At 58.0% G+C, this 16893-nt stretch overlaps 1 protein-coding gene across 13 annotated transcripts in view; it reads right to left on the bottom strand.

Annotated features, from left to right (window-relative positions):
• Positions 1-1196: 1196 nt before the first annotated feature.
• The window catches only part of RALGDS (ral guanine nucleotide dissociation stimulator), a 58942-nt gene continuing 43245 nt past the window's right edge, over positions 1197-16893 (bottom strand). For 5 of the 13 annotated variants that reach the window (XM_068915147.1, XM_068915141.1, XM_068915149.1 and 2 more), the window contains exons 2-18: positions 11384-11494; positions 9850-10043; positions 9296-9370; positions 8622-8815; positions 8096-8217; positions 7697-7912; positions 7341-7444; positions 6865-6949; positions 5359-5436; positions 5173-5259; positions 4830-4862; positions 4457-4578; positions 4199-4294; positions 3774-4026; positions 3204-3530; positions 2850-2964; positions 1197-2643 (exon numbers count right to left, since the gene is read on the bottom strand). In XM_068915147.1, coding sequence (XP_068771248.1) covers positions 2468-2643; positions 2850-2964; positions 3204-3530; positions 3774-4026; positions 4199-4294; positions 4457-4578; positions 4830-4862; positions 5173-5259; positions 5359-5436; positions 6865-6949; positions 7341-7444; positions 7697-7912; positions 8096-8217; positions 8622-8815; positions 9296-9370; positions 9850-10043; positions 11384-11494 — 2388 coding nt within the window. In that variant the 3' untranslated portion in view covers positions 1197-2467. Of the gene's footprint in view, positions 2644-2849; positions 2965-3203; positions 3531-3773; positions 4027-4198; positions 4295-4456; positions 4579-4829; positions 4863-5172; positions 5260-5358; positions 5437-6864; positions 6950-7340; positions 7445-7696; positions 7913-8095; positions 8218-8621; positions 8816-9295; positions 9371-9849; positions 10044-11383; positions 11495-11622; positions 11695-16893 lie in introns of those variants that run through there. The other 8 variants (XM_068915151.1, XM_068915144.1, XM_068915140.1 and 5 more) reach the window with 4 other exon arrangements.

Genomic DNA, 16893 nt, shown 5'->3' with positions numbered 1-16893 from the left:
CAGTAGGATCCTCTCTCTTTCAAAAGCTCAGGTTTAAAAAATAACAACCTACATAGCCAAAGGCACAGAGCAGATCTGGGCACTGGAGTTGCATCTTTAGAACCTATACCCAGAATCACAAAACCATCCAAGCAACAGACCACTGTCTGTTTGCAATTATAAAATAAGAAGTAAACGTGCTGACCACCTCTAGGAAATGAGTGTTGGAGGTACAACGCTTCGAACCACAGCAGAGCTCCATCTCCAGATCATAGGAGCAACCACTACATTTGCTCTTAAAACCACTGCTTGTATCAGGAGGAGTAAAATCAGCAAATTAGACACCATATTGCCTGCTACCAGAAAACGCACAAGCTCCAGCAACTTGCAGATTCAACTGAGCAGGGTTAGCTGAAATCAGGCACCAATCCCTCAAACAAAACAGCCCATTTCTTAATTTAAGGACAAAGCAGAGCCCCAAGGCTAGGCTGCCCTCAAGCCACCGCCGCGGGGACCTGAGCAGCAGAGCTGGGTCCGTCCCCCGGCCTCCCGCAACCGGGAAAGGACAACAACACCCACCCTGCCATGGCAGTGTGTGTGGGGGGGAATGCATGAGTATTGGCGTTTTATTGCAAAGACTAGTTACATTGCAGCGTACGAGTCACACGCGGGGCAGTGCGCTCCTTCGGCGGAGCGTTACAAAATCCCCCACGGCACGGGCCGGGGGGGGGGGCGAGGGCGGCCCCGGGGGGATCTGACCTCAGGCACTTTCTGCCTCCGCGGGGCAGCCGGGGCGCGGAGGAGGCTGCGGGTCAGCCCACGGAGCGGAAGCGAAGGACGCCGCGGAGGAGGAGAGGCCTTGGCTGGGTGCAGGGAAGCTGCGGCGTCAGGGAGGTGACGGCCCCCCGTCATGCGCAGCGCGGGCCCTGGGGAGGCACCGCTTCGAAAGCCCGAGTCCGGCCACCCTCTCTCTGACAAGCCGTGTCCTCGCCGGACTCCCAATGGTGGCCATGTCACGATGGTGGCCATGTCACGACATGGTGCTGTCACGACATGGTGCTGTCACGACACGGCCTCCACACGCGCCACCTGGTCTCCTGGACCACGTTACACCAGCACAGACACACACACACACACAAGAAACAGGGAAGGGGAGGGGGGAAAAAAAAGATGATCTGGAAGGAAGTGTTCAAACAAGAGCCGGAGTCATCAGCAGGTCCAGGAACAAAATCGGTCCCCCTTTGGTTAGTGTTTTGTTTTTCGTTTTTACAGTGGTTAAAACATAAGCAACTCCGCGGCCCTGCTCCAGCCGTTCGTGGTAAAGGAAGGAGGGAGAAGGGGAGGGCGGAGGGGCCGGTGCCCCCCACGCGCGGCTAAAGGACGCGGCTGCTACAAACGTCCCTCCCGGCAGCTTTAAATATGGGGGGGGGGGGGAGAGGAGAGGGGCTGCAGGGCAGGGAAGGCTGGGTTAGTAAAATGTACAATTGTCTCTTCTATTTACAACCAATAAATATTGCCCCCCCCCCCAAAAAAAAAAAAGTAAACTTTTTTCTTATACAAAAAAAAAAAAAAAAGTCGCATCGCTGCTGCTCCCGAGGTCGGCGTTTGAGAGTCTCGTTAAAACCCAAGGCGAGGGGCCGCGGCCCCCGCCGCTCTCCCGCCGCCTCTCTATTTACACAAGTCCGGACAGACAGAAACGGGCTCTCCTCGCCCGGCCGGCAGCGCGGGGGCCGGGGAGGCGCCCACCCGGGAGCCGCCGGCGCTTGATCTTTGGTGCAGGTTTGGACGCGGGCCCTCGAAGCCCGACGCGAGGATGTGTCGGATCAGGGGAGAGCAGCGCGACCGCGCGGGTTTCCAGGCCTCCGCGGCACGGCCCGCTCCCCCCCCAGGACCCGGCTGCGTCCTCTCCAGCTTGCTCCCCTCCAGGAGCTTCTCCCAGGGCGAGGACGGGAGGAGGCGGCGATGCCAGTTTATCCCAGGGAGGGAAGAAGGATCCGGAGGTAAAACAAGGCCGGGAGCCGGCGAGGCCGGGCCGGGGAGCCCCCCGCGGACAGCTCGGCCGTGGCCCCCGGCCCCTCTGCGAGTCGCCGGCCCTCCGGCTCGCGCGGACACAAGGCACCTACGGCAGAGAGGCAGGGGCCGGCTCTGGGCAGGCCGGCGGCTGGACTAGTGTCGCACCGTGGAAGGAGAGATTAAAAAAGGAAGGAAAAAAAAAAGAAAAAAAAACACAACCACAATAAATATCCCCCTGCCGCCTTGCTGCGTAGAAAAATAGACCTGATTGAAACGGGAGCTCGTGTCGGGAGAGGCCGAGGCCGGCGCGGGCGGCCACAGCGACCCAGGCCCCAGAGGCTCCCTGGAAGAGGGGGTGCGTCGCCGTCTGCCGCCGGCCGGGGCGGCTCCTCTTGCCGTGCCGGGCGACAAAAGGCGGCCCCGGAGCAGCCGGCCCCCAAGGCGCCGTCGGTGAGGGGTGGCAGTGGGGCTGCAGCTAGAAGATGCCTTTGGCGATCTTCAGGCCTTTCTGCTTCATCCGGGGCAGGGTGGAGCTCGAGCCGTGCTTGATCTTCACCCCCTTGGAGAAGCCCCTCTTCTTGAGCACAAAGTCGTAGTTGGCGGCAGAGTTCATGGCGTAGAAGACGTTGGCGTTGTCGGGGATTTTCAGCTCTGGAAGCGACCGAGGGCGAGGATGAGCCGGGTGCCCTCTTCCCAAGGGGGGCCCCGAACCGGGGGGCAGAGCTGGCACTGTGCAGCCCCCAGGCACCGGGACCCCTCCGCTGTCCCCTCCCAGCCCCGCTCGACCCTCGGCACTCCCCATGCTCCAGCCGGGGACGCAGCCCGGGCCAGGATAGCCCCTGCACCCCAACACGCACCCCTCTCCTCCGAGATGATCTGGACAAGCTCGTAGTCTTCGGGCCGGTCCCCATCCAAGTTGTGTTTGGCCATGGCCTTGCGAATAACGACCGGGGTCTTATCTTGGCTCGTTACCTGTGAGAGCAGAGCATTCGTTAATCCGGGAGGGGAAAAATGATGGCTGATGAGCCACCGGCAGAAGCTGTGCTGCAGTGGTCCCAACCCTCCCTGCATCCCAACGCCGGCTTTATCCCAGGCTGGCCTCGGGCAGGGAGTCCCACCAGCGGCTCCTCCCACCACGCTCCCGTCTCAGACCCACGTCTGGGCCCGGAGAGCCACCTGCCCCGAAGTCACCACCTGCGCCCCGTGCTAACCAGGATGCTCTTGTACATGTTGCCGTTGTCCACGGCCAGGCTGACGCGGATGATGCAGCAGTCGTCGACCTGCTGGTTGTAGAGGGGCAGTGAGAGGGAGGAATAGCTGGAGATGCCGGAGACGGAGCGCTTGTGGGTGCGGGAGGCCGTCACCGGCGTGGAGGAGACGGAAGAGGACGAGGCACTGCTGGAGCCTGAGCCGATCCCCGACGTGTCCAGGGAGGAGAGAGAGGTGGATTCCCAGAACTGGAGAGCAGGGAGGAGAGGGGTCGGAGAGGACACGGTGGGTTCAGCTCCTCTGTCAGCCAGAGACGGGGCATACACGTGCTGGGGGAGGGAGGTCAGAGGAATTTGCTGACCTGTGACAGTAGGGGACCTACACGAGGTCCAGCCACAGGAGAGGGGAGACGCGGGAGCCCTGCGGCTCCAGGCTAAACCCAGCTCCTCCGCTGGAGCAGCGAAGGGCAAGGGCGTCCCTAGCTGTGACGGGTCGGAAACAGCCCCGCGGGCCCCCTCCCGCACTCCCCCCGGGCCCCAGCCACAGGGGCCGTCCCCGCGCGATGGGCGCACCTGCCTGCTGACGCCCGGGGCGCAGGCAGGGCCCTGCGAGCTGCCCCGTACCTTCTTCTCCTGGCAGTCGGGGGACTCAGGGATGAAGCTGATGTTGATCTCCTCCACGTCGGAGCTGCTGGAGCCGGCGGACGTGACGCTCACCGAGTCGGTGGTGTCCCCGCTGCACAGGTACTGCCCACACTTGAGCTGGTCGAAGGATTTCGAGTGGGAGCTGCCACTGGTGCAGGGCTCGGTGCTTGGCGGCTGCCGGCTGCCAGGAGAGAGGGAAGGACGTGGGCAGGGTGAGAAGGGAAGAAAGCAAGGGTGCGCCAAGCTGGCAGGAGAGCGGCCACCGCCGCACCTTGCAATGCACAGCCGGAGGCCCCCCACCGGCAGTCCGGGCTCCTGCCCCGCGTCTGCCAAGGACGAGCAAGCAGACTTACTCGCTCCATCGCTTGATGATACCCGTGTTTTTCTTCGCCTTCAATGTATTGCTGGCCGACTCCGACAGGGGCTCGATCTCGCACGACAGCCCATAGCTGGGAGGGGAGAGAACAGGGTTTCAGCTCGTCGCCCTCCCCCTCGATGCTGCTAGCACCGTGCCGGCAGGGCGAGGGAAGCAGAGCGAGGCGCCGAGGATGAGGAAGCTGTTCTTCAGCAGCCGAAGGAGACGAGATGCGGTGCCTCCCACTCACGCTCACCTCTCGGCCTCGCTCAGCCGCTCCAGGCTGTGGAACCAGTCCACAAAACGGTCCTCCTGCGTGAAGCTGTAGTTGTTGCAGGCCGACTGAAGCAGCTTGATCTGGGCGATGACTTCAAACTCCTGTCGGGAGCGGAGGCAGTGAGACCTGTTCCGTTCGCCCAGTGCCAACCCCAGCCCTCTCCCCACACAGCCCAGCCCCATGCACGGGAACACCTATGAAGGACCAGAATCTCCCCCCACAAAATAAAGACCATGACAGCAAAGGAAAAAAAGGGAACATCATCCCCAAAGGGACTGGCACAGCCTGGGTTTGCACAAAATCAGCCTCCTCCCTCCACCCAGGTGTGCAGCCGGCAGTGAAAAGCTCTCACCTTCCTTCTCTTCTCAAAGTTGATCAGCCCTCCCTGAAAAAGAAAGAGCTGGACATCAGTGTGAAGCAGGAAAAGGAAAATTGTCCATACCCCTCTGCCTGCCCGGCCTGCTGCCACTGCAGTGCAGGCCGTCCCCACCAAGGGGCAGTGCGAGAGCGGGCCACCACCACGGACCCGCACATGGAGGATGCAGGCGGTTGCAGTGTCGCATGGAGGACACACAGGGGTGTGGTGTCGGATGGAGGACGCACAGGGATTCAACCTTTCGTACGTCACCCCAGGCTCTGGAGATGGCTGTGAGGAGGAAGACGAGGAGGAGGAGGATATAGAGAGTGGTACGTACGTCCAGGAAGTCCTTCATGGCAGTGTCGAGCATCACCAGGTCTGTGAGGAAGGTGCCGAGGTAGGGAATGGTGCCCTGCATCACGCCCTGGGGGGACATCAAGGGACAGCCGGGGTCAGCGCAGAGCCCGACGGACGCCAGCAGCCAGCAGGGAGGAAGCGTGGGGCCCGGCCATGCCCGACTCACCATCTCTCGCTGCTGCTGCTGCCGCTTCTGAGCCCTCTTCGGGTTGATCTCCAAGGTGGCGAATTTGGACGTGCCCTCCTGGATGGCGGAGAGAGGCGGGGGTCAGTGCGGGGGGGGACACCCGCCTAGCAGCCCCCGCCAGGAGTGGGCTCCCCCGCTGCAGCCCCGGGCACAGGGCTGGCACCGCACCGCCTGCAGAGGGCACAGTGCCATCCTGCCCTGCTAACAAGGTCCGTAGGTCTGCAGCACTATTTTATCTCCGTGCCTAGGTTTCCCGATCAGTAAAACAGGTAAGACGCTCATTTTATAAGAACTTTTTCTTTCATCCTATAAGAGCTTTTCTCTTTTTTAAGAGCTCAGAACCTCAGGAATAAAAATACGCTGAAAGAGCCACAGATCACCACAAAAACAGTCCTTCAAAATAACACAGATTTGAATAGGAAAAAAGACCATTTGACAAAAGATAACAAATGTCCATATGGGAAATTGCACTAAAAGATTAGCTGAAATTCACACCCACTTTTATTGGTACAACTTCCCTTGTAGAGGAGGGGAAGGGGAGGAAATCAAAGCTGAGCCTGTTCACGGCAAAGGGGGAGGACAGTCCTAGTGAATAGGAAGTGCTGCTCCCACTTTCAGCTCTGTGCATAAACAGCTCTTCAATGGGATGTTTTGTTCCCTTTTGGATTGTGTGTGATCTCAGCCCCCGAACCGGAGCTCGGCTGCAGAGCCAAGGAAGGCCCCATGGCGAGAAGGGCGCTTCTGCAGCTGCCTTCCACGACCCCACCTTAAACCGAGGGGACACCCGAGAGAGCTGCCCTTTGCACCGGGCTGTTAAAATGCGGCTGCCTCTGGGGAGAAGCTGGCATCTGGTGCATGGGATCAAATCCAGTAGCTTATCTCTACCTGCTAAATTGCTCTGCGAGCTTCAGGCAATGACGACTTTGGGTGGAGAAGCGGGAAGCCCAGCCTCGTCTGGAACCAGCCCCGTCTGAAACCGGCACACAAGCTACCCCTGCCCTGACCGATTCAGAAACACATGAGAGCCGGCTTTCTGCTTGGGCCGGCAGAGGTTTGAACTACTGGTGGGCGATGGGTCCCTCCCAGCCCCGAGATGACACGAACGCAAACGGATGCAGAATCAGGCCTGGCCGAGATTTGCCCAGGCAGAGCCGAGTGAGCAAGCGGCTTCTTTGGTAGCCGCCCCTCTGCAGACTGCGCGCAGCCCCACGCCTCCCTGCACGGCACGGGGCAGGCAACACGCCGCCCCGCCGAGACACAGAGCGGGCTCTGAAGGTCACACGAGACTCTCCCGAGCCCACAGTAAATGCCGGGACTGAATGCACTGTCTGCTCTCGAGATGCAGCACGTCCTGCCCGCACACTGACGGCTCGACCGCGGCGGCGCTGCCGGAGGGGGAGCGAGGCAAGAAATTCTGCCATCATCAGCGTAAACTGCCCGTCAGACATACAGCAACGTGGGAGGCGGGCGCCCGCTTCCCCATACCTTAATGAGAAGTTCCCGGCTCAGAGAGTGGTTGTTCTCATCGGAGAAGATTTCTGACAGCTCTTGGAAAGTGCGGAGGCTCTCCCTGCACAGGGAGAGACCGAGGGGGAAATGAGCACTGACACCACTGTGTCATTTGGGGGCTCTCCGCTCCTCACCTGCCTGCCCCCCATCAATCCTCGCAGCACTAGCGGGGCCTGGCTGTTTGGGGAAAACTCAGGGTGTTTCGCATAGAAGGGAGGAGGCGGTGATGCTGCTTGTATTTCCTCACCTTCCTTAGATCCCTGACATGTTAAGCTGGTCCCTGGGTTTTGGACATGCTCCAAGAGGCAATGCCGGAGCCAAGGAGATGATGCCACCTACCCGTTCAAGGGACACAGCTGCAGCACAACCCCACAGCATCGGCCCCCCACACAAAGAACCCAACGCCAGGGCAGCAGCCCCTCCCTCAAAATGTCACAGTGGGCACTGCTTACCGTAGGACCTCGTCCCAGGTCTTCTTTAGCCGGTGAACTGCATTACACTGCAGAGCTGAGAGGATGGCTCGGAGGGAGGAGAAGTTCTTCAGGATGCGGCATTCCTGGGGCAGACAAGGGGATGGTGAGACTCCATGTTAAAGCAAGACAGTCAGCCCTGCACCAATCTACATCACATGACTCTTCACATCTTCCCTGCAAACTGCTTTTTCAAGGAGATCATAGTCCCATTTGGATGCCCTTGCACAGAGCTGTCTTTCAGGAGACAGACTCAAGGCATTCGCTGGGACTCGCGTGCTGTGGACCCCCGGCCCTGGGCCGAGGCGAGAGGCCAGCAGGATGGGGAGCAGTCCTACCCGAGCCACCTCAATCCACCGCTCCACCACTTTTGCCCTCTGCTGTGGCTTCAGCGATCGGTCTCCGAGACACGTGGCAATGACGCAGTTGGCCACACTATTGAACTGTGAGACGGTGGCACGGATGGTGGGCGCCAGATGCTCTTTGCCTTTCTTATCTCGCTGGGACCAGATGCAGCCCAGGCAGTGGTAAGGCACCACTTTCTTAAACAGCTCCTGGAAGACAAAGACATGGAGATAGGTCTATGGGATCTCTGGAATGAGAGCAGACAAGCAGGAAAAGGCACAGCGGGAGCATGGGAAGAGACAACAAAAGGCCTGTGCCAGAGCAGCAGGCAGGTAGAGCGCTGCGCCTCAGCACACAGCAGCCAGCGACTTGGCTGTCCAACGAATACTCACAGCGTCCATCAGTGTGAACTGCTCTGCCACCATCTCTGGGGAGAAGGAAAGGAAGTCCGACTTCCCCTCCCCGACCCCGTTCTCCTCCACCAGTTGGAACGGGCAGCCACCGTGGTCCACAGCTGTGAGAGACAGGGCGCAAAGCTGAGCCCAGAGTGCTGCCGCGAGCCCGGGCCCTCACGCCACAGCTCACACTAACCCTCTGCGGACACCCACATCCCAACTCAAGCGCTTTTAAATCCCAGGCTGGTTTCACATCTCAAGAAACTAGGCTCAGATAAAAGTACAGCTCCGTTAATTCTGGATGCAAGTGTCTGCAGAGGATTAAATGCAGATTAGCTAATCTATTTAGAAATCCCACTTCTAGTTCACTTGGATTAACTTCCCTGTGTAACTGTAGTCACGGTTTATGTGGGTTTAGCCACGTAGCAAGACTCGAGGCTCTGGAGGCCCTTGATGCTAACAGGCACCGCTCTCCCCACAGGCAGCCCCAAACCCCCCCGGGGAGTGGGGAACGGTCCCTCACCTTCTGCCTCGGTCTCGCTGTGCTCTTGCTGCTGGAACTGGGCCAGCAAGATGCGGGCTCGGCGCTCCAGGTCCGAGCCGGGGATGTTGTGGCGCACGTAGGAGATGAGCTGCTTGAGGCAGGCAAAGTCTGGGGGCTTGCGGAAGTCCTCGGAGTACTGGTCCAGCCAGGCGCCCAGGATGGAGGAGATGGTGCTGCAGGAAGAGGTGGGAGCATGGGCAGGCTTGCATGAGAGGCTGGCATCGCTTGAAACTTGCGTTCACCCACGCACCCCCGGGACCAGGAGTGCGGGACAACACGTGCCGTTGTACAACTGAAGAACTACCGCCACAGCCACCTCTCTCTAACTTGCTGCCACAGGGTAAACAGCCCAGCCAGTCCCAAGAAAAGATTAGATAGGAGAGGAAACGTGGCACTGTGCTTAAAACAAGAAGCTAGGCTTGACTCCTTCGTTCTGGAAATCCTCCCAGCCCAGGGGCCTCAGCTGGGAACCAGATCAACTCTCAGCAACTCATTTCAGTGTCATCTCCACTTCCAGTCCCTGGGTCCTGATCTCACATCAAGAAGCCTGTCTCCAACATCTGCAAAGTTTTTGCCTTCTGAAGAAGGCTCTACCCTAGCCACAAGCCAAGAGAAACAGATGCAGCCCCTGCCCACAGCAAGGTCCTACTCACTTCTTCAGCTCCATCCTCTCGTCCACAGCATGCCTGGCGTGGTCCCCGTTTGCCTGCACGTGGAGTTTGCCATACCTGGGAGTGCAATGAGGAGACAGTGAGTGTCCTCGAGTCTGCTGCCTCTCAGTTCTGGATGTTGTCCCTTCACGTCACCCACAGCTCTGCCAGGGGTGCAGGATGAACCTTCCCCACACTGTCCAGCCTGCCACAGCAGGAGACGTGCCCTGGCTCTGCTCTCCTGCAAACACTGTCCTGGTGCTCAGGATGGACAGATGCGCTGGGGAGGGACGCGCAAGGAGACGGAGCATGTGGAGGAGACGGGGGGGGAGCAAGACAGCTCAGATCACAGATGGCAGGACGAACGACGACGAGGAAGGCTCAGGCAGAGCTCTTTCCCAGGGGCCTGACAACCTTCGTGTCAGTAGGGCCGAGAGAAGGGACAGACCCCATTCAGGCATGGACCCGCAGCTCATAGGCAGCAAAAGCCACGGGAGCTCCTCTCCTGAGGGGGCACAGCCACCACCAGCAGATTTTGGGGCAAGGGCCAGCCTCACCTGTTAAGCAGCAGGTCCAGCACTTGCTTGGTGGTGGCGAAGGCCCGGTAAGTGCACAGAAAGATAGTGACGTAGGTGGAGTCATTGCCCTTGAAGGCCGAGACCAGGTACTCCACCAGCTTCTCCAAGGTCCCAGCTTTTATCGTCCGCACTTTACACGTCTCGTAGAGGTTTAAGGCAGACTCGTTCTCAAACTGCCGGGACAGGAGCAGAAGTCAGCGGACTAGATGAAGACAGATGTGTGTGAGTGCAATGCTGCCCCACCAGCTTAGCACGCAGCTATTTGGGACTAGGCTGGCAGCCCTCCTCCAGGTGGGACTGTGATCAGCCCCACAACACCTGAGGGTCTCATGACGTGCCTGGTGCTGCTCTGGTAGGTGGGATCACACACAGAGGGTTGGCCAAAAGGGAGGCTGGGTCCCCTTGGACACCAAATGACCAGCAACGAACCCTAGAAGATGCGAGCACTTGGAAAGCCCCAGGAAAGGCCTCAGGGTTGCCGAAACACATTTCCCAGCATCTGCAAGCACTGTACTTCTGCTTGGTAACCGCAGCAAGACAAAAGCAGTGTTAGCAGGAACAGACATGGCCCCACGGGTGGTAGGTACACTCTATCCATAGCAAGACCCTTCCTGACACCTCTGTACTATGGGGTAAATCCCCGCTTCAAACAGAAACTGAGGCTCAGGTGAAGGTAGGCAATGTTCCTACAGTCCCAAGCTGAGAAGGGAAGACTGCACCACGCGCTGACTTCTCCTTTCTATTTACAAGGCAGCTTTTGTACTGAAAAGGGGCTCAACCACCCCACCTATCTATATGGGTCTCTGGTAGGGAGAATATCAGCTCCCCCACAGCCCTGGCTCCTGGTTTGCTCAGTGCAAATACTCCTCCAGCTCAGGAAACACAGAAGGAGAAAAAAGGGGCAAAAAGTGCAGGAGGGAAAGAACAACCAATGAGAGTGTGAAAGGGCAGAGGAGATCCATAAACCCACGTGCCCACCTCCTCCTTGTACTCCCCGTGAACCTGAGCAGCCACCTCTTATGTCACCTCTACTCCTTGTCTGCCTGCAGACAGCTGGGTTACAACCAGGCCTGGAGCTAGGTCCTGAGCTGTGCAGCCGAGTGGCCCGGGGGGTCGGCAGCTGCAACGTGATGCAGTCGGCCAGCTGGAACAAATGCTGCCCCGCACAGTCCCCCGTGCTCTCCCTGCCCCGAGCAACCCGCACACAGCCTAGGTCTGTCCCAGCCCAGTACAGCCGCAGGGAGCAGCTTTGTCTGCGAATATGAGCCGTGGGAAGACTTCCATCCAAAACAGGCTGTTTAGCAGCAGCAAGAGGGACAAAGAGGAAAAGGGACCAATTTTTAACCCTTCTCACACCAAGAACAGTGCCTGGGGGAGAGGGGGCAGGACGTGGGCTCATATTGACCTGTGCAAAGCCAGTACATCAGGTCACCAGGTCACTGGCAGTGAAATGTCTGGAAACAGCACGTGGAAGACATGGACCGCAAAGGGGGGCAGGCTGAGCCCCGCTTACCCCCAGCCAGCGTTGCCCTTTGTTGGCCGTGTGATGGAGCTGCACTTTCCGGAGCGATATGCTGTAGATGACACCGTCCTCCAGCTCTTCTCCGATCTCCTGTGTGGAGCTCTGCATGGGACAACAAAGCACGCTGTGAGAGGAGGAGGCTAAAACGTGATGGAAATGCTCCTGCGGGCCTGGATGAGGCTTCCCAGCAAGCCGCAGGGGACAGTCGGGAGGCAGAGGGGTTCACTCGCCCCTTCAGACAGGCGAACCAGGTGGCACCAGTCCTTCTGGCCAGCCTGGACCTGCATACAGAGTGAAGCCCTCGAACTATGGCTCCGTGCCCCTTGCAAGCCGCTCTGGGTCTCCTTTGCTCCCCACGACTCGGAGGGTCTCGGCCCTTCTGCCAAGCAGCCGGGGCTGCACCCCGAGCCGCAAACACGTCGTCCCTACCTCCATCTGCTTTCTCCTCCCTAAGCCTTTGCCCTTCCCCTAAGGTGACACCACAGCCCCGGGGCCGACGGTAATCGTGGTAATCTGCCCCTGCGGCAGCTGAGCACCTCGGCGCTCGCAGCCTAATCGCACCTTATGCAATAAATAATAACCGTGAAACCAAGCCGCCTGCGAGCGACGGGCAGCCGCGGCCCAATGCTCGAGGGACAAACTTGAGGCAGGGAAACTTGAACACGGGGGGAAACCCCAGAGAGCGGTGCCGGGTGGGCTGGGACGCCGGCAGGCAGGTCCCCGCACCCTCCCAGCGATGGCACCTCCGGGCACGTGCCGTGGGAGGGAGGTCACAGCCCGCCCTGGCCACGAGGTCCAGCTTTCTGCTCCCGGCGGGACGGAGGCTTCCTAAAATTTGGTTAGGAAAGAAGGGATCCTTCCTGCGGCAGATCCCAAGGCAGGAGCCTGGGCTGCTCTGCCGGCTGCTCTCCTGCCTCCGCCCCGCTGGCCGGGAGCCCGAGCGCGGTCGGTCCTTGGCGGCAGCTCCAGCCTCGCGAGGATAATTCGGTTTTCCTCCCCGCTGCAACGCCCGGCCCCCTCCCACCGCACTGCTGACTCAGGGCTCTCTCGCTAAGAGGATTTAACCAGATCCTTTTAAACGCTGCGGGGATCTCCCCCTCCCTCCGGCCCCCGCCCCGAACGGTGGGAGGCGGCGGCGTAACGCACTGCAAAACCCACTGCTCACCATATGGGGAAGAGGCCTGAACAAGCAGCAAGCGGGTTAAGCAGGGGGAGATTTACCCCGCACTGAGGTTCGGCGCCAAGTCCCTCCCGCGTGCACGTGGTCCCGGCTGGGGAGCAAGGCAGCCCGGGGCCTTCCCGCAGCCCGATGCCTCCGGGGCGCACAGACACCCCCACGGAGCGGCGACGACCGCCAGCCCACGGCTCGCTGGCAGCCCCGTCCACGCTCCCCCAGGCCCCGCGTTTCGCCCCGAGCCGAGCAGGAGGACGGGCTGCTCCGCGGATCCGCCGGGCACGCGCACACCTGAGGCACGGAGGGGATCGAGCGAGCAGCCTGGAGCAGCCCTCCGGCCACGGCGCTGGGTCGGCCAGCGGCCCCGGGAACCTGCTGCCGAGGAAAAGGAGATGCATCGGGTTCACACGTCTACCCGCCGTGCCACAGTTTCAGACGAGGACACAGGTCCTCGCGTTTGCAGTGCAAGACGGGCTGCGTGCAGCACATCTCAAGAGGTCAATCCAGGAGACACTACTGAGCAAGAAGTGCAAACACAGCCCTGGGCTGCCAGACCCAAGCCCACATCTAGCTTGCTCTTTACCACCATCCTTTATCATCGCAGGAGCAATCAGCGTGCTCTCGCTACACTGCGCTCCAGTCAAATGCTTCTTATTAGCTTGAAATTAAGGCAGGGAATCACAGCGAGCGCGAAGAGTAAGAGGAGACTTTTACGGCCTCTTATTCATGGCTGTAACAAACAAGGACAGAGAAACCTTCTGGACGGGGTTACCGGACTCCTTCCCCACGTTCGACTGAACCTGCTCGACTCACTTCACGCCAGCTTAGTAAGACGTTCAGCAGTTTAGCTTGATCAAGCTGGAGAAAAGTTGTGAGGCTCCTATCTTTGGCCATGCTGAGAACATCAAAAGTCTTTTCTGTGGCCTTTTGTTCTCTGCCTCCGCCAGCCCCCTTGTTGTTCTTTATCCTGATCCTACCAGGACTAAGCTTGTCTACACCTGGAATAGCTACTACACTTTGAATTTGGGATAAGCCACAGCATAAATTTACTTTCAAGCATAGACAGGCCTGGATTTCCAGTGTGAAAACCCATTCACTCACCAGCATTACGTGCCCCTGGGCCTTCCTAGATAACGTGATATGAAAATACATCTCTCTCTTGCCTCAGCAAAACCCCCAGGCCTGATGAGACAGGCTGCTGGAGATCACGCCAATCCGAGCCCCACATCCTCCCAACTTAGCTGGCCAAGGCACAGGCGGGCTGGCAGCCTCGAGGCCCCAGCCGGTTGACACCACCCAGCTTGAGCGCTGGAAGGGGCACGAACGAGCCCCCGAGCCCACACCAAGTCCCCGCTTCCCTGCAGCCCGGTGTCACATCCGTGCTGGGAGTCCTGCCAGAGCTGCCACCCAGACATCGCCCCGGCACAGGGGGGACGAAGCCATCGAGGCACCAAGGCCAGGGAGTGTGCCGGGCTCTGTCATGACTCATAAAACCTGGGACTGGCCAGGGTTTAAACACTTCAGTGAGGGGAAGGTAAGCTGGGTACGTAGCTAAAGGTACGGGCAGCTGAGAGAGCTGGGCTTCTCTGCCCCTCGCACCCTCCCTCTCGCCATCTCGCCACCAAAAGCGAACAGGAACGAGGCACTCCTCTGCCAGATGAGTCACTCCTGACTCTGCCGCTGATAAGCCTTACCGGGAATCAGCGAGGGCTGGCACAACAGCAGGGGAGAGCCACCTACACTGCTAAAGCCTCACGTTCACCCCACATAAGGAGAGGCTACCAACCTGAACCCCGTTTCAACCACAGGGTCTTTCTTCCAACTGTGGACGCTGTTTCCAACAACAAGAAAAAAAAAGCCTACGTAATCTCTTCCCAATTTGTCCACCAACCACCAGACCCCTGGTCCCCCTAGGTGCGTGCTTTTCTGCAGTAGACAGCAGGAGATGCTTTTTAGACATGCAAGCCCACTGCCCAAGGCTATACATGACACAGAAGGGAGATCACTACAACCAGGGCTTCACATAAGCTCTCCTGACCTCTCTGCCAGTGATTATAATCTAACCTACCATCAGTCCTCCTCTCTGTACCTTCCCATTATGTTGGCTTTTGGCTGGAGGAAAGCTCTAGATCTAGCAGGACCAGACCCTGGTATAGTATCTCAGAAGAGAGATTTGGCTAAGCAGCTGCAAACTCTAGACAAAGCATCAACAACAACAACAAAACCGGATGCTTGCTGGGACGCAATTAAAAACAATAAATAAATCAAATCACACAGAGTACAGAATGTCCCAGGATCAATCGACGAATCACTGGCAGCTGCTGTGCAACCAGAGTGGAAAGTATTGCCATAACTGGGCAGTGGGTTTCACTCACGTGTTTTGTGTCACATGCGGAGGGTACGCCTAATTTTGATGCGTGTAGAAGCAAATTTCATTTCCTTCCTATATTCAAGACTGTCAGATTCATTCATTTTTTTTCCTGCTGACTTGTGTGATATCCCCCAAAGTTCCCCCTTTGCAAACCACACACAGAGTACGCAGCTTCCCAGCGGTCTTCAGCTAAGCTCATGCCAAGGGCCAAGCGAGCTGCTACACTGGTACTTTTTAAAATTTGGTTATTTATATTCTGCATGAGCTTCCTCTTTCCTGCTGCTGTTTTTCCCGAGATGCTGATTGTGCATTCTGCACATGTTGGTTATAAACCAAGGAAGCAAAAAGCAGCAGCAGGACAGAGGCTGTAAAGACCCAGGTCAACACCTGCACCAAACGCAGGTTTCTCTCTTTGCACACCAGTAGACACAGGAAGCAGGACGGGGAGGGGGACAAAACCTCCAACTATGGTTTATTCCTGTGACAGGAGCCAAGAACTCTGAAATCCTCATTCTGGCACTCACACCACTTCCCTCTAGGACTTTCAGCAAGTCAACTGAAGATAAACGTCGTCAAAATGGCCTCAAAAGAGCTGTGACAGACAAGTGCTGGTAGATATTGCTGCAATGGTTACTGGTTCCAGTTGTCTGCTGGAACTCCATCTGTTGGAGTTTCCTGCCCCAAAGCGAAAGGGAACGTGAGTCAGGCCTTGACCAGCACAATCACAGCTGACCATACACATGCGAACCCTCCTTCACCCGCAGTTTAACCAAAAAAACTGCGCGTGGCACCGCAGCAGAGGCGCAGGTGAACAGCCCCGCTGGCTTACGGCTGCTGCGTTGGTTAAGAGACACGGCCAACAGGCACAGCCAGCGCTTTAAACTATTGCAAAAAGATTAAGCGAAGCTCAAATGAAAGCACCAATTCTGAGCACGTTGGGGTTTAGGACATTTGCACCTCCCACCAAACTGATATGGAAGGCACTCAGCACCCTAGAAGAGGAGATCTAAAGCATTTCAGTATGGGCAGCAAAAAAGGGAAAATATTTAAAATGAACACACTACCTCGATTTCTCCGGTTCAGTATGCAATCCTGTCCCGTTCACACAGCAGGAAAAGGGCCTATAATTTGAGGGGCACAAGAAACACCTACATTTGGTTTACTCAGGGGCATCAGACGCACGATTCTGCATCAACTCGGAGGCTTTTGAAGAGGCAGCCGTGAGTGAGCTCTGCAGGAGTTCAGCCCCTGAAATATGAAACGAGATGCCTGCACCAGATGGCTCGCCTGGTTTTAGCGACGGCCTCGGCGAACTGCAGATAGCCCTGGGCTGCGTGAGCAATGGGGAGCCGCGGCCCAATACTTCAAAGCACCAGTGACTGCACCAGGGAGGAATTCCTGCTCCGTGCAATAAACTCTTCTACTCTCTGGCGAATGTGCTAGTACATGGCACAGCGCTGAACCCCACGTCCTCGCACAGAGGTTTAATAAAGAGCTCCAAACCTTTGCCAAGGTTCGCAAGCCGGCGGAAGGGGCTGCGGCGCGAGGGACCCTCGCAGGAGCAAGGCAAAGAACAGGGAAACTGCCCTCATCTCTTCTCTCAGCTGCAGGGAAAACGATGCAAAATCCGGACAGCGAAGCGAAATACCAGCGAGGAAGCTGCTTTTTAAAAAGGCTTTGAGATAAGTCCGGAAGGTGGTTTTAGTAAGACAGGAGCAAAGTGTAGGATTAATGTGAGCACGACAACATTGCTGCACATTACACACAGACAATTATCTAACAATTACCAGGTCTTAAGAGCTCTGGTCTCATGTGCCCCGGGTCAGGGCATTGGCCTCTGAAGACGCAAAATAACGAACTGTTATTGGAAAAAGGTATTAATTTCAGCAGACAGGGAAGAGACAAAACTGCTTAAAGTGCTTTTACCGATGCTCCCTGGACAGCAGCTGGTTGAAA

Source organism: Struthio camelus, chromosome 20 (genome assembly GCF_040807025.1).
Source record: "Struthio camelus isolate bStrCam1 chromosome 20, bStrCam1.hap1, whole genome shotgun sequence".
NCBI lineage: Eukaryota > Metazoa > Chordata > Aves > Struthioniformes > Struthionidae > Struthio > Struthio camelus.
This window is presented reverse-complemented; position numbering and strand designations above follow the sequence as displayed.